Source organism: Xiphophorus hellerii, chromosome 20, assembly GCF_003331165.1.
Source record: "Xiphophorus hellerii strain 12219 chromosome 20, Xiphophorus_hellerii-4.1, whole genome shotgun sequence".
In the NCBI taxonomy this organism is placed as follows: Eukaryota; Metazoa; Chordata; class Actinopteri; order Cyprinodontiformes; family Poeciliidae; genus Xiphophorus; species Xiphophorus hellerii.
The window spans coordinates 28200888-28216975 of record NC_045691.1 but is presented as its reverse complement, the minus strand read 5'-3'; the positions used below and the strand labels follow the sequence as shown (position 1 = coordinate 28216975).

Sequence of the window (16088 nt, the reverse complement as noted above, 5' to 3'; positions counted from 1 at the left end):
TTAGTTCCTTCTCCGACCCAGATCTGTTATTGGAGGAATGAAAACCCCTTCCCCTATGTTGGCACGCACGATTTGCTCCACCTTGAAAGTCTGGATCACTTTTACGTCAGGCCGTAAATCCCATCTCATTTTTGGGGGGGGGGAACATAAACAGTAAAATTTCTTAAGACCAATTTTTTTATTTTTTTTGGGGGGGTGGAGGTCGGCCAAGTTACAGTGAAATATAATGTAAAATGTGGTTTAAAAAACTTACGCCTATGCTTTTATAGCAGTTACTTCTTAGAAGTATCACTGGCAAACCTTGTATTTCACTGGGACCACAAGGATGTGAGTAATTGTGAAGTGGAGCAAAACTATTCATGGCCATCAAGTTTATTTAGATGTGGTTTTATTAAAAAAAAAAAAAAAAGTTATTCAGGTAAATAAACCAGCTTCACTGTCCCTGCTGAAGAAAAGGATTCCCACAGCATGATACCGTCATCACCACCCAGTTTCACAGCGTTTCATAACAGTGGTGGTACAAAAAAATCCTTTTTGGAAGTTGTTTTTTTTTCAGCTCAATTAGGACTATTTTGCTGAATTCAAAAATGACTTCCATTTCTCTCAATCAGGTCAGGCTTTTATTCTAATTTACAATAAGTGTGTTTGTGTATGGTTCTGTGCCTTCCTGTTGCTCTGGGTTAAATGTCATCCAGGCTCAGTTTGTTTTAAACATATTTAGAGCATTAAGCCGGTAGCCATTTTTTTGTTTATAAACCAGAAATACATTTTCGATACTTTGAAGTTTGCGAGTCCCATAGATCGTCCCAGACTGACCAGTTTCAGCGTCACTTTTATTCTTTCTCTCCCCAGAGAAATTCATGATCAAAATCCATTTTCTCTGTCCTTCACGAGAGATTACCGAGTTCCTAAAGTGAGTTTATTTCCTGCTTATTACAGTATCTTACTAAACTTACTAAACCTCGTATGTTTACACATTTTATCCCCACAGAACCACAAACATCACTATATTTGTTTGAGATGCTGATTGATGGACCAACACAGAGTGATGTGTGATTGTGAAGTGGAAGGTAAATGAATCATGGGTTTCAAGTGTGGCGTCCAGTTATACTCAGCTCCCCTGTGAGCCAACATTTTGTAGAAGCAGCTTTTGCTACAATGACAGCTACAAATCTGATGTCTCCACCAGCTTTGCAAATCTAAATACTGAGATATTTTCCCATTCTTCTTTACAAAATAGCTCAAACTAAAGTCTGTTGTTTTGGGGGGGGGGTTTGTGTTTTTTGCAGCCTTTAGAAGGTTGTATTCCAGGATTACTCTGTATTTAGCTCCATCCAACTTCCTCTGGATTATATTCAACTTCCATTTTGAGGAACAGCATCGTGCTCCCTGAAATTGTTTAGTTCATGTAATCCGACATCCTTCAGAGGATTTTTGCGGAACAGCTGCACTAACTGTGATCATACTGAAAGCAATTACCTGCACTAGATTTTATTTAGGTGTGTCAGAGTAAAATGGGCTCAATAAAAATGCTTGCCACACTTTTCAGGTTTCTTTTAGAAAAAATATACTTTCCCATGTTTAAATATTATTTAACCATTTTTGTTTTGATATTTTGTTGTTGTTTTTTTCTGGAAGCTAAATCAGACCTGGCACACTTCTGCAGGTCTAAAGTTCACGGCCGAGATGCTTAAGATAATGCGAAACAGAATTTTAGGAATTATGGAGTCCTGGCCCATTTCACTGTGATAACACCCACTGCACGCATGCCGAAAGCCAAAAAAGGAACTTTTTTCCCAACTTGTACCTAGTTTTTATTTTTTCTTCTTCTTCTTTTTTGCTTCGCTCCCAGAAATAAGAGCTAACGCGAAGGCTGTTTCTGATTTGTCGAGCCCTGTTTAAAGTCTTAATTTAGATTTACAGTAAAGAGGGGAGCTTTATAGCCCCGAGTCTCAAGCGTTATCATCATCATTCCTCAAGGTAATCTGGGCTGACTTTGAACGGAGGCCAAACTAGTGCCACACACACAAAATCTAGTTGTTTCACTCTTGAAATCTACCGTGCAAGGAGGATTTTAACTTTTATACCTGCTTGGGTTGAATCCGAAAGGCTGTCAGTCAGACCTTGAATTGGTTTAGAAAGTGGGCAGCCACCTTTAAAATTAGTTTTATTTTGCTTTGATACAGAAACACCAGCACTGATGTTTTTTTTGTGTGTGTGTGTCACTTCATTGATAGAAACTCAACAAAAACAAAAACTGGAGTTTTTTTCTCTTTTATTCAGCATTAAGACATAGGTCATTTTTACACTATAATAAGCAGAAATATATAAACTAAAATTCTAAAAGTGTTAAGACTCAGACTGAGTGGAACTGAATGCAAAATTTGCCTTTGTGAGGCTGTGTGATAACACACAGCCTCACAAAAATACTGAATCCATACAACATAATCTGACAACATTTCAGATGGTGAAGAAAATATTTTAAAATATGGCACACATTCCATAATAGGCACCCTTTTATTTTGATACACCTAAATAAAATATATAGCGAGCAGTTGGCTTTCGTCCAATCTGCTCTGTGAAGGCCTCAGAGGTTTGTGAGGGAATATTAGAAAACAAACATCATATAAACCAGGGAACACAGCAAGCAGGTTTGTTTGTTCCCTGCATGCATTCACTGATCAACAGTCAAAAAACATGTCTGGGGTTTTTCAACTGTTTTAGGGTCATTTTGATGAGCTGAATACAAAAATCACATTGGTTTTGCTCGATCAGGTCAACTTCCTGAACTATGGATTCAACAGGAGCATCAAAATGCACGACTTGTTTTCACATCTGGATCGGTTTGCTGATAATCTGGGATCGGTGAGTGAAGAGCAGGAGGAGAGACTCCATCAGGACAGAAAAGAGACGGGGAATTTAGCACAATGAAGACGAAATGCTGAATTTACATGCGCTTACCCTTATCAATGTTTATTATTCAATTTGCAGAAATCCAAGTTTGTGACATTTATTCAATACACTCTGTTAGAAAACAACATTTCATTTCTCCCAAAACCTTTTTTTTTTGGATGAGAAATATTAACGGAAATGAAGCGAAGGTGTCACAAAATGTAATCAGTTTAGTCAGAAGATCAGATTTCTCTAAACCAAATTAGAGACTAGTCAACCTAACACGCATGCTTTTTGGACTTTGGGAGGAAGCCCAAGTACACAGCAAGAACATGCAAACAAATCTCTGGGAGGGATTCGAACCGTCAACCTTTCTGCAGCCGGCCAACACGACTAACAACTGCTCCACCACGCAGCCCTCCATTGGCATTATGTCCCACCAATCTAGTGTCTCTTCAGGGGAAAAAAATATGTCCTTACAATCATTAACCTTGTAATTTACTGCCATAACAGAACCAAATTAGTTCTGCATAACCCATCTATCAAGCCATGAGTGAGACTGTTCAGAAGACTTAAGCTGCGTAATCATAATTACACAGATGCATTATGTAGGGGGAATTTTACTGTGCAACCATTAAGCAGGCCGTCATCTTCTCGTGATATATTTCTTTTTTTTTCTTTTTTACCGCACAGGACCAACTGCTGTGGAAATGATGCATTAGTGAGCGGATCAGACAGAGAACCGTGACGCATGTCAAGCATTTTTATTACAATCCAATCATCGCCCCGTCTGCGTTTCATACATAAATCACTATTTTAACATGACGCAAGCAAATACTGCTCATACATTTTTATGCCGAAAGGTCTGAAATATAAATGACTGTATTCATACAACAGAAGAAAAAAAATAATAATAATAATAATAATAATACTGCAAGATTGTTCATTTTATGGCAACACTCGTCTGTAATCATTCATAGCCACGATTTTATGTACAATCACATACATAGGTACAATAAATACTTGCATATAAAACAAAAGGCATTTTACAATAGTAAAAGAAATGATACGTGTTGTGTTACCTGGTAAACATGAGTTAAATGTAAGAAGAAATATTAAAAAAAGAGGACACACTTAAATAAAATAATCCCTTCATTATGACACCTGAGAACCTGATTGTTGGACTAAGTTCTGACAATCAGAAGTGCATTTGTCAGTCATGACCTTCAGTAAGACACAGCCTGTTTTCATCCCCGTGTCTTTAAATACTTGCCAAGTCGTAGATTAAGACTAGTGAATTTCCTTTGGCTGAAGGCTGCGCACATAGGACACCGAGATAGCACCACACACACACACACACACACACACACAACGGCTCACAACAGTAACAAAAATGGCTTTTTTTCTTTTCTTTTTCTTAAAGTCAGTCATGTATAATCCACGCATTTCCTTCTGGACTTTCTAATATTTTTTTAGCAGATCAGGTCACAGTAGCGTGTAACAGTGGCTAGAGAGGTGCAAAAAATAAAAAATAAAAATAAAATAAAACTGCGCAAAGTATAAAGTACCCTGATTCCTTCATATAAAACGACAAAGCAGAAGGCCAGAAGACGATGTGCAGTTTGGACAGACTCGGATATAGAAAAGAACGTGAGGTACAGGACGCATGAGCAGCACTTTGGACAGACTGACTTGTCTCTAGGGTCAAACAACCCCCGCATCTTCATTACATCTCCAGAGTATCTGTGGAATCTTATTTGGCTTGAGGTGAAGTCTTTTTCCTCTAATTCTACCAAGAAAATAGAGCGAAGACACCCAACTAACAAGACTAACAGCTCTTTTCTGGTTACTGCATGCTGGACCAGAGGACTTTAGCTTCCTTTGATGTGTGGCATCTTAAACTCTGCTTTACCTGCAATCAGAATCCTGTCATGTGCATTTTTACACAACTAAGCAGAATTACAAAACCCTGCAAAAGCATCCAGACCCTTGAACTGTACCGAATTACAATCACAACCTTAAAAGTAGCATTCAGCTCCTTTTTATTTTGATGCCATTAAATAAAATAATACAGGTCATCTGGAGTTCAGGTTGTGGCCAATTTTGAAGAAGATATAAAGCTAGCACCCTGAACGCACCACCCCATGGTGACACATGGTGGTGGCGGCATCATGCTGACAAAAAGGCTTTTCTGTTTCCTTTTATTTTTATTGAAAAAAAGATATACGGTATATATGCACTTTACTCTTTGTTAGCATTGCATTCAAAATCCTAATAAAATACAAGGAGTTCTGGTTGTAACCTGGCCAAATAGGAAAAGCTCCCAGGAGTGTGAATTTTATTTTTCCGCAAAGCACCGGTACATCTCATATATTTTTTACCACCCGGGTAACTTTGTCCCCAAGACGTCGAGAATCTGTAGAAGCCAAACTGCCAGAGCTCCGCAGCTGCATAGTAGAAACATTTTCATAGCACCTGACCCCGTCGATTTCCACTTACTTAAACAACCTCCAACCTCCTCCTCTCCAGTCCAAGCGAATGAAAGTCAGAGTTAGCAGCGAGGCAGGATTCCCACGCAGTCCAGTTGGGTTCAGACAACCGGTTTCAGATCGGATCAGCCTCAAACGCAGCAGATCCGAGGAAAATTTAGCTGGACCGCGTATGTAAGGGAGGAATTTAAGCGCGGAGGTCGCAAAGGAGTTCAGCGGCTCAGTAAGTGGAAGCAGAAGCGCACAGAGTCGGATCGACTTACCGCAGGACAACTTCTTAAAGGTCCGGCAGCTAACAGCCATTACATAATGCTTGTATAAATGCTGCTGCTGCTGCTTGAGGAGTAATTGTTTTTTCAAAAGAAGACTACATGAGAACATTTGGTTTGGAAACCATCACAACGCGATTACTGGACTTATTGGAGAGAAACAAACACACACTCACACACGCATACACATATATGGCTGCACTGCACAGTAACTTTAAAGTTAAACATTAATGATAAAATGTGGAAGGCAAATCTGACATAAACTGCATTAATGCTAGCATATTTAGCGCAAGCGTTTGACAACAAAACCTTTAAATTATTTTACAATACAAAAATAAATGGCCAGTAGAATAAATAATAGATTTGATCGGTCTATTTACAGTACTTACAGTGGAATAATTTACACTATACACACACACACAATGAGTCAAAGAGGTGATGGATGAGTTTGAGCTCCAAGTTGGCCGTAGCACCATTGATGAGGAGGGAAATTGAGCACCAGAAGAAGAATACACAGCGCTGCAAGTAAATAAAAGCAAAACACACAATCGGGATTAACATGCAGCCGTTTAAAGAACTGTCCAAGAAAACGTGTGTTAGATGAGCAAAAATAAATGCTGCCAGCAACTTTTTGTAAGCAGAAATATCGCATTGATATATTTGTTTTATCTTCTGTAATTAATGGTAATGCACCTGTTTTGTTGCTGCAGATCTATTCAACTGTGACAGGCAGAGCGTCACCAGAGGACGGCGTACATTTTCCACAGTACCCTCCGCAGATCCCTGTCACTCTGCTGCCATCCTGTGGACACAGAAATAATGACATGAGATGACGCTTCAGTAATTTTTCAAAAACAAATCAGTGAGCTGAAACTGATTAATTTATTTCAATCATTTTGTTAAAAAGAGACAAAAATATATTATGTTGATTTAAAAAAAAAACCATAGTGATGTATTTCTTATTCATTTCGGTCAGTTTTAATTATTTTGGCTCACAGCTAATGAACACCCAAGATTCACTTTCTTAGAAGATTTCAACATTAAATGAACCAATAGAAAAAGGGGTTTTAAAACAGAAAGCTGTTTTAAAGATTATTTGTATTCAGTATTTAGCAAGTGCTGCAGATATAAGAAGAAAACAAGTAAATCAACTTACAAAGAAAAAAATAATCAACCAGAGGTTTATGAGCCGATATGAAGGTGAATCTAAGGAAATCGAATACGGTTACATGTTTGGCAAGTGATGGATGCATGTGTGCGTGCGTGTGTGTGTGTGTGCGTGATGAGGTACCTGCGATTTCTGGATACGAGTGACCGCATAGTTTCCCTGGGAGATCCAGGTGATTTCCTCAGCCACCTTGAAACCTGTTCCTGACAAGTTGATTCTAAACCGTCCCTAAGGCAAGACAGCAACATAAAGAGTGGATACAGGTCCAAGTGAAAGAATAATGCAGTAATTAGAAACAATTATGAGAAAAATATGCATTTTGAGACATAAAATAATGAGACTCATCGAACATACACAACAGAGACACATAAAACAGCTGGTCTGGTTTTGTTTTTCCAAACAAAATTTTAGCACGTAGTCAAAAGACAGTTCTGTCAAAGTAAACATAACCATGCATTAAATTAAAGGCATGAAAGTCATACCCGCTTATTTTTTTCACAGACATGCTTTAATATGTTGCAGCATGAAGAGGACGAATGACAGGTATGTTCTTATAGTTTCAACTGAAGGCCAAAGTTTCATTCTTTCCTATATTACTATCGGCTTATTTTTACAGTGAAACCTAGTGGCGGTTTTTGACATTTGGCCAAACGGGAAGTTTCCCAAGGCGGCATCAGGCTATAGGGGAGAGTGGTACAAGAATTATATCAATAAAAACAACTGATTTAATCGTAGTCTAACAAATTTCCAATAATCTTATGCGAGTGCAGCCAATAAGGAACTGAGTCTCCTGCGCATCAGGGAGTTTCTGTTGGAAAGCGGAAGATCAGGTTGTGTTTGTTGCCAACCACAGAGTACCAAGCTGAATGAACAAAGTTTTCTGTGGGATCTTCCTCCCTCTCACCATGAGTGGTTGAGTGGTACCTCCAGCTACGCTCAACCAGGAAATTTCATGAAGGGGAGAAAGTAGCAGCGAGTGTGACGGGTGGCAGTGGGACGGGGCATGTCCAGGGCGCCATACACACAAGAACCACTGCTGGCAAAACCTGATGTTTGACATGTTTTTTCACACTGCTTGTGTTGCTGTGCTGCTTGTGTGATATCATCTGGGTTAACAGACACTTCCTCCATCTCTTGCCATTGCGTATCATGCCCGGCGGGAGAGTTGTTTACACGCAGGCGCAGCTGAGCGAGCTTTCAACAGCCAAGGAAAAATGTCAAGAGTAACGCAACAAAGATGAATTGAAGGAGATGTTGCAGACGCAGAGTAGGAGCAACGGGAAGAAAATGCGAGAGGGCCGTCTGTTGCTTTGTGATTTGTTTGTTTTCCTGTTGAAATATTGGAGGTTTCATCTAAGCACAAACACATCAGTCCCCTGCCTCGTCTCACAGTAGGATGAAGTCTCTTTGGTTCAGGAGGTGAGGGATAAAGTGTCCCTCGCTGTTTTTATGTTGTTTTGAATAAAAGCTCCTGCTGAATGTAAAAGTCATGTCAAAAAGAAGAAGGAAGCTCAAATCCTCGGCTCCCTTGACTCCTTCGACTGAAACAGGAGCATAGAAATAATTTACAAACTCCAGCTGCAGAAGCAGAAGCATGAAGCTTTAATACAACGGGTCCATTAAGTGCTTCCCGCTATTTTTCCTCTGTTTTGATTTGTCTTTTTTGCAGTTGAAGACATGCTCTGCATAAATACAACAAAATGCCTCGGGGTAGAGTTCAGTCTTTGCAGATGACGCTCACCTGTGGACAGTTGGCCAGACTGTAGCAGTCTCCGGCTGTGGCAAACGGGACAGGACTCTTGCCGTCACGAGTGAAAGCAAACCGCCAATCTGAAGCTAAACATCGAGTAAAAGCAGAAAATTAAACTCAACGGGATCCAAGAGCGAAACGAAACAAAAAATGTTTCTAAAGGATGCATTTCACGTAGATGTGCAACCGTGAATAAAGAAATATTGAATAAATGAATAAAGAAATATTGTCAAGACATTTGGCAGTGTCTTGACAAAAGCATTCTTACTCGTCTTGTCAACGTCTATCAATGTCAATATGCTTTTTTATCTTTCACAAATAAAAGTATGAAAACTGTGGAAGGCATTTTTTATGCAACAAATTGCCACCAACCACAATGGAATGGCTTAGATTAAGTCCAGAGCCAAATGCAATTCAGAATATGCAACAAGTTTTGAAAATTAATGTGAAAATACAGACACAACTTGACAAAACCGGGAGAGACATACCAAAAAGAACAAATTACTTACTAAAGATGAGAACTAACTGCCACAGCAGTTTTATGTAAGCCTTGCTAATGTCTGTTGTTTAAACTGCAGACATCTTGATCCCATTAACCCTCATGAAGCTGGACATAATTAAAAGGACAGTCCTCATTTGAGTGTAACGTAGAGTAAACATTAGCTCTGGGTGCATGGGCCACTCACTGATGACGTTCATCCGTCTCAGGTCCAGGCGCACTTTAGAGAAGGTGGTCATGCCTGCGGCGGTGTAGTCCCTTCGGCAGTCGCAGTCTTCTCTTCTGGAGTCGTTGGCAGGACACTGAGTAGGATCGTTGAGCCTGGAGAATTACAGAGGAAAAACCTCAGCTTCGGCTGACATGTCCGTGGAATTTCCTCATTCCACGGACATGTGGATTTTTGTAATAAACCCCGACGGCTCTCCTTGTTATCCTGCTGGAGGTTCACCTGAAGCCAAAGATCTCAGAAAAATTCTCCTCTTCTCCGGTTGTCAAGGTGATGTACTCCTGTGGAGTCTCCGTCTGCATTCCTGCACAATAGACCTGAGGGCAAGACAGACAGAGGAGGAGTGAGAGTTGAGATAAAGGTCAAGGAAGAGAAGGTTAACAGGAGGAAAAGGGCAACGAGGTTTTAGAAGGAAAAGGAGGTGATGGAAAAGTACTATGGGCAAATACAATCGAATAGATGCCTGTCGAGCTTCACTCATTTCAAAATATTAAGCTTCTCAATGTGTCTGGTTCACAGAAGAGAAACAACAGATTCTGTCTGTACTCAGGAGATTAAACTGTCTTACCTTGAAAGCTTTTCCTTGAACACTGAGAAAGTGTTCACTGTCTGGAATGGGGCCGCTTATGCTCTGAATGTCAAGACAGCTCAAAGGCAAATTGCCTTGGAGACAAGAGAAAGAAAGCTAAGTAAGAACTCAACCGAATGCTATTTATTCAAGAACAGACATTTTGCTAAGTCATGTCTACCAATGGACCCTATCTAACTAAGCTAAACTAAGGGTAAAGAGTCAATACACGGAACAATAAATCTTTAAAGTTTGAACTCGGATGCGGACTGCTTCACCCAAAGTTTTCTGAAATGAATGATTCACACTGAGTTACAAACACACTGGATTTTGCAAGGGCTGGATTTGATCTGATCCTATAACAAGAGATGCACTGAGAAATCTACGTTTGACCAGAACTGGTGGTTTTTTTTTAGCTTGATTCATCTGTTGTCCAACTCAAAAAACAGATTCCATACCGCATCATCTTTAACTCAGACACTGATTGGTGCATCTCTACCTTTTCACCTATTAGCACAGCAACAGCATTCAGGTCACTTAGCAACACTCACAGCTTGGATTACTGCAGACTTTTCTGCTGTCAGGCTCTTCGTTTGGAGAACACCTGTTGCTTTCCCGTCCGTCTGCCGACACACACTGCACTGTCCTCTCTGCCACACCGTCCCCACAGCTTACCGAGCACTGAATAAGAGTGAAGACAACCACAACAACGTAAAAGTCATGTTTATTTGGCGTAATTTATTCTGTTCAGCGTTTGGTTTTCAAGCTAGCGGTGTAGCTTCCACAACAGTGTGTTGGAAACTTGAACATTCAATTTTAGGCCTTTTTATGAAAAGAAACCCTTCAGATATTAAGTGTAAGTACACCGTGTTCCAAATTATTATTAAGTGATATTTTCTCAGATTTTCTTAAATGCAAATGATGATCAGTATAATTTTCAAGTCATGAACTATTACAGTACAAATCGAATTTTACTGAACAAAGCTCCACAGGAGAACAGTGTTTTTTTCAAAAATAAAAAACTCAAAATGCACTGTTCCAAATTATTATGCACAGCAGATTTTCTAAACATTTTATGGACTATAAAAAACTGCAAACGGTCATTCTTTGAATGTGCAGCATTAAGTGGTCACATGTACTAAAATCAAAGTTATTTCAATCAAAAACATCTTAACAGACCGAGTTACATGTTAACATAGGATCCCTTCTTTGATATCACAGCACAATTCTTGCATCCATTGAACTTGTGAGTTTGTGGAAAGTTTCTGCTTGAATATCTTTGCAGGATGTCAGAAAACCTTCCCAGAGCTGCTGGTTTGATATGAACTGCATTCCACCCTCAGATCTTCTGCTTGAGGAAACTCCAAAGGTTCTCAATAGGGTTGAGGTCAGAGGTCAGAGGAGGATGGTGACCACACCATGAGTTTCTCCCCTTTCATGCCTGTAGCAGCCAATGACACAGTGGTATTCCTTGCAGCATTCATTGTCATGCATGAAGATTATTTTACTACTGAAGTTACGGCTCTTTTTTTTGAACCATGAAATAAAGTGATCAATCAGAAAGTCCATATACTTTGCTGAGGTCATTTTCACACCTTCAGGGACTCTGAAGGGGCCGACCAATGATTCTCTCCCCATGATTTCAGCCCACAGCATGACTCCACCACCTCCTTGCTGACGTCACAGCCGTGTTGGGACGTGGTGGCCGTCCACCACCAATCCACTACTGCGTCCATCTGGACCATCCAGGGTTGCACAGCAGTCATCAGTGAACAAGTCTGTTTGAAAATTAATCATGTACGGCTGGGCCCACTGCGACCGTTTCTGCTTGTGAGCTCTGGTTAGGGGTCCAATAGTAGCTTCATGCACCACAAGCCTCTGGAGGATCCTCCACCTTGAGGCTCCAGAGGCTCCAGCAGCTTCAAATAACTGTTTGCTGCTTTGTAAGGGCATTTTAACAGCTGCTCTCTTAATCCGATGAATTTGTCTAACATGAACCTTCCTCATTATGCCTTTATCTGTACAAACCCATCTTTGTTCTGAATCAGCCACAAATCTCTTCACAGTACGATGATAACGCTTCAGTTTTCGTTAAATATCTAATGTTTTCGTATCTTGTCATACGGCACTACACTATCTGATGATTTTCGTCACCAGAGATCCTTTCTCTTTCCCATATTGCTTAAAACCTGTGGCCTGCTTAATAATGTGAAACATCCTTCTTCAGTAGATTTCCTTTAATTGAGCTCACCAGACAAACTAATCAACCAGCTCTCTGAAATTAATTATAGTGATTCAAAGAGCCCTGACACACAATACCATCTAGAAATTTAATAGCACAGCAAAAAATGTTATCTTTATGACACTTAAATCCAATTTGAATAATAATTTGGAACCTATATTCACATAAGCTTATAGGTAATTTATTATCTGTTAAAAATTTAATAATCTTCAAATCGCTTTAGGATAATGATAGCTCAGACAGACTCAAACAGGCCTATTCCTGTTTGTTTATTAGATTCTGGGGAAATTTCAAACATTGTATAAGTATTTTTTTTTTTTAATCCTTTTTAATTTTACTACAAATTATTCACTCATATCAAATTATTTCATCATAATAGTTTTTCTGTAGACTGTGAATGTATCACTCCTGTCTTGAGAATTAATAGTGGCCTTTTGTCGTATTACGTTGTAAAGCTTTAAGTGATCCCAGGTTGGTATCGACACATTTTTTAAAAGCAGACTTTCAATGAGGCCCAGGGCTTGCGTAAATGACTATTAATCTCACTCGTTCTTTTTAATGACGACACAATATTTGGCTGGACAGTCTAGCTCACCGGTCCCCAGGCTCTAGCCCTCCACTCCTGTGGAGGTGGACATGTGCCCAGATTACAGGGCATGTAGCCCTCTGGGGGGGTTCCAGGGCAATTGGACAAAGACTGATGGCCGTACTCGTAGTTGTCGTTTTCCACGTGCACCTCGCTGCAGGAGACAAGACGCTGTCGGTAGCCCTGACCACAGCTCACCGAGCACTGGAGGAGAGAGAAAACCACTGGCATGAAGGAAGGGCAGCATTTCTCAACAAACTTAAAAGTCGGAGTTGAACAACGAGAGCGAAATAGGACAGAGACGCAACATCGGCTCACCTCCGTCCACTCCCCAGTGATCCAGATTAGCTCACAAGCCTGTGTGTTGCAGCTCTCTATGTCCGGCGGTCTGATCTGGTTCACGCAGTACATTTCATGGACCTCATGATGGTTGTAATCAATGCACTGCAATGCTCTCCTTCGATGGCCCGATCCGCAGGACTTACTGCACTGTTGAGGAAACGGGACGGAAAAGATACGGCGTAACATCGGGATTGTTCCACTATTGGTGGGACAAGAGAAAGTATAGTGGAGGTTAAGAAGAAAGGAGCAAGATGAATTAAGTTTGTGTTTTTATCACACAGAACAAATAGAGGAAAATGTCAAAGCAAACTATAAGAAGAGGGAAAAAACAATATGCGAACAATGAAAATATTACTAAAGTATATGTACCAGAAATAAGACGGTCACCAGGATTAAAGCATACAAATGATTTAAGAAAGTTACACTTCCAAAACAGCTTAAAGGTTCCCTTATACTTGCTAGTGTGCTTTAACGTCCTTTTTCAAGAGACCAAAGAGGAAGTGTCCATTAAGAATCATTTTTTTAATGGCATGGTACATAGAACACCACTGTGACTTCCCCACTTGTTGTTGCACACTTCCAGGCAACTGGCCAAAAGAAAAATCCTACCCCTCTCCCCCGCATTTATAACCAACACAAGTCGGGACTGATTGGAAATAGCCCAGGGGGTGAAAAAAAAAAACATGACAGAAACTAGAGGAATGCCACCCATGACTATCATTAAGGTAATGCAGCTTTAAAACTACAGTTGGCAAGCATCGGTAGTTATTATTTACTATATTCAAACTTGTGTCTCAATTGCCGAAGCACAAAAAGCTGGAGGAAAAACTGTACATTGCTTCAAGGAAGGCAGGATAAAAACACATAACCATCAAAATACAAAAATATGCCGATTTATCAAAATACGGAAGCTGGTTGAAAGCCTGGAGTAAAAATGTATCCAGACTGAAGAGAAACATCAAACCTTGTGACATTTCAGTCTATTACAGCCTTCTACTTGAAACATTCCAGCTGCGTCAGAATCAGAAGTGTTGCCCTGGCTACATCCTGCTGCAGCCGCTCCTCGTCACTCCTGTAATGTTGAACCCTGACAACTGGAAGAGCTGTGTTTAGTTGTGTTGACAGGCACTACAGTGTCAGAGCGTCTAAGTACAACTATCACTAAGATATGCACACATTACGATCATTTGTCACAGAGCTTCCGCCTACGGGGACAAAATCTGATTTAAAGAGGAAGGAATAACACTTATACTGGTCCTTGAAGGTTCGGCTCCCGAATTTCAGGAATTTGGGAATTAATTCGGACCAAAGGGCTGGGACTTGCACACTCCTCTCATTGCTAATTAAGCTCTGTTTTCAGAAACGCAGTTCATGCTGCTTCGTGATCCAAATCCGACATCAAGTGAACTTGATGAAGAAGAAACTCCGTCTGAACTTTCCTTTAGAAGCGACCAAAGCCTTCAGCGTACAGAAAGTGAGTTTAGCAGAGGAGAAAAAAGTGTTCTTCAACTCTTCAAACTAATTGCACTTTTAATATCAGACGTTTTAAAGGGAACAACTTGCATGAAAGTACTGAAGAGGAAGAGCTGTGGGAAAACTGAATAAGTCTGAGGCATAACCAAAACAAGGCTCTGCTTGGAGACCCAAACCCAGCAGGGGTCCCCCAAGAACTTTTGAATTCTCACAGTTTTATAACTTTATTTTGTATATCAAGAGCCTGCTTTTTAAGTAAATTCAGTGGGCTGAAAATAGCAGAATTCAAATGGCTTTACATTATTACAAATATAAAACTGATATTTCTTTCTGCAGATTTCCTTCAACCAGTCGACTGGCAATGTGCAGCAACATGTGGGGGAGGGCCAGTCCTGCACTAACTTATGCTTCAAATAGTTAGAGAAAACTCAGGTCTTTTTACTTTTGTGTTGTACTTTCATTTTGGTTCCAGTTCACATGTGTTATCTATGTCAGCACAGCAGTCATGGCTGATTGCTATGTGTTTTACTCATTTCTGCTTTTTGTGTTTGTGCTAGCATTTTGCATATTGTAATAGTTATCAAATCAATTTTAACCATTAATTGCCAATTTACCTCAGTCACTTTTAAGCACAATCATACAAAGTTGGCCCAGTGTGAGACCGGTCTTGGTCTCGGTCTTGGTCTCGGGCGCTGAGGACTCGGGATTTTATTTCAAGACCAGTCAAGACCGCAACTGTGGAAATATCACTAAACTTAGAGCATACTGTCCAGTTTATTTGTTAACATATTTGTTTTCACTGGATGCCAAACGCACCGATTAAAATTCAAGTAATAACGTGACTTACCAATTACGTGTTTCTGTTACTCCCCCCACCCCCTCCCCACCTTTCACTCGCACGCGGCGCTCCGAGACAGACATGCGCAGTGGTTTTCTTTGAGCGGAAGAATATGGCTGTCTAATCGTCAGTAATAGAATTGCGCCGCATAAATCATAAGAAATCCGATGGCGACAGCTAATTCAGCAGCGCTTCGCTTTCACAGACAGGTGGGAACTACGTCTAACTTTTACCGTCACTTAGAAAAGAAGCTCAAAGAAAGGTAAGCTCCGTTGACGTGATGTTAGCAAAGCTAGCTGTACAGAGACACAAACATTTGTGATGGAAAAAAAAAAGTCACTCACTGCGCTGAATTATTGTGCGGAGGTGTTGACTAACGTGTCGCACATATGGGACAATAATGTGTCCAAAAGTCTGCAATATAGTGATGAGACATTTACGAACCATCCGAGTCTTCTGAACTTCTCTTTACTAAGAAGAAAGGACTGGAGCCTCACTGAGAGCCATTCTTTGTTCTTGTAATGCTCTGCGTTCACTGCAGTAGCTATCATTATTTTATTTAATTATATACATTGATATTTATTTAATTAGTAAATAAATAAAAAACAAGAACGAAAGAACACGCAGAGCATGTGTATTGATCTTTGATTGTTTTCGTTCAAAATGGCAGCTGTAATGTCTGCCATAATGGCATTTAGTGCTGCCTGGCTTCATGCAGTGGGAGAGAGGGTGAGAACAGTCATGGT

General features: G+C 40.2%; 1 protein-coding gene across 1 annotated transcript in view; it reads right to left on the bottom strand.

Annotated features, from left to right (window-relative positions):
• Positions 1–3639: 3639 nt before the first annotated feature.
• Positions 3640–16088, bottom strand: part of adamts9 (ADAM metallopeptidase with thrombospondin type 1 motif, 9) — a 56219-nt gene continuing 43770 nt past the window's right edge. The window contains 10 exon segments of the mRNA XM_032550139.1: positions 3640–6169; positions 6344–6452; positions 6942–7046; positions 8560–8654; positions 9255–9388; positions 9516–9610; positions 9862–9956; positions 10413–10542; positions 12699–12893; positions 13008–13178. Coding sequence (XP_032406030.1) covers positions 6363–6452; positions 6942–7046; positions 8560–8654; positions 9255–9388; positions 9516–9610; positions 9862–9956; positions 10413–10542; positions 12699–12893; positions 13008–13178 — 1110 coding nt within the window. The 3' untranslated portion in view covers positions 3640–6169; positions 6344–6362.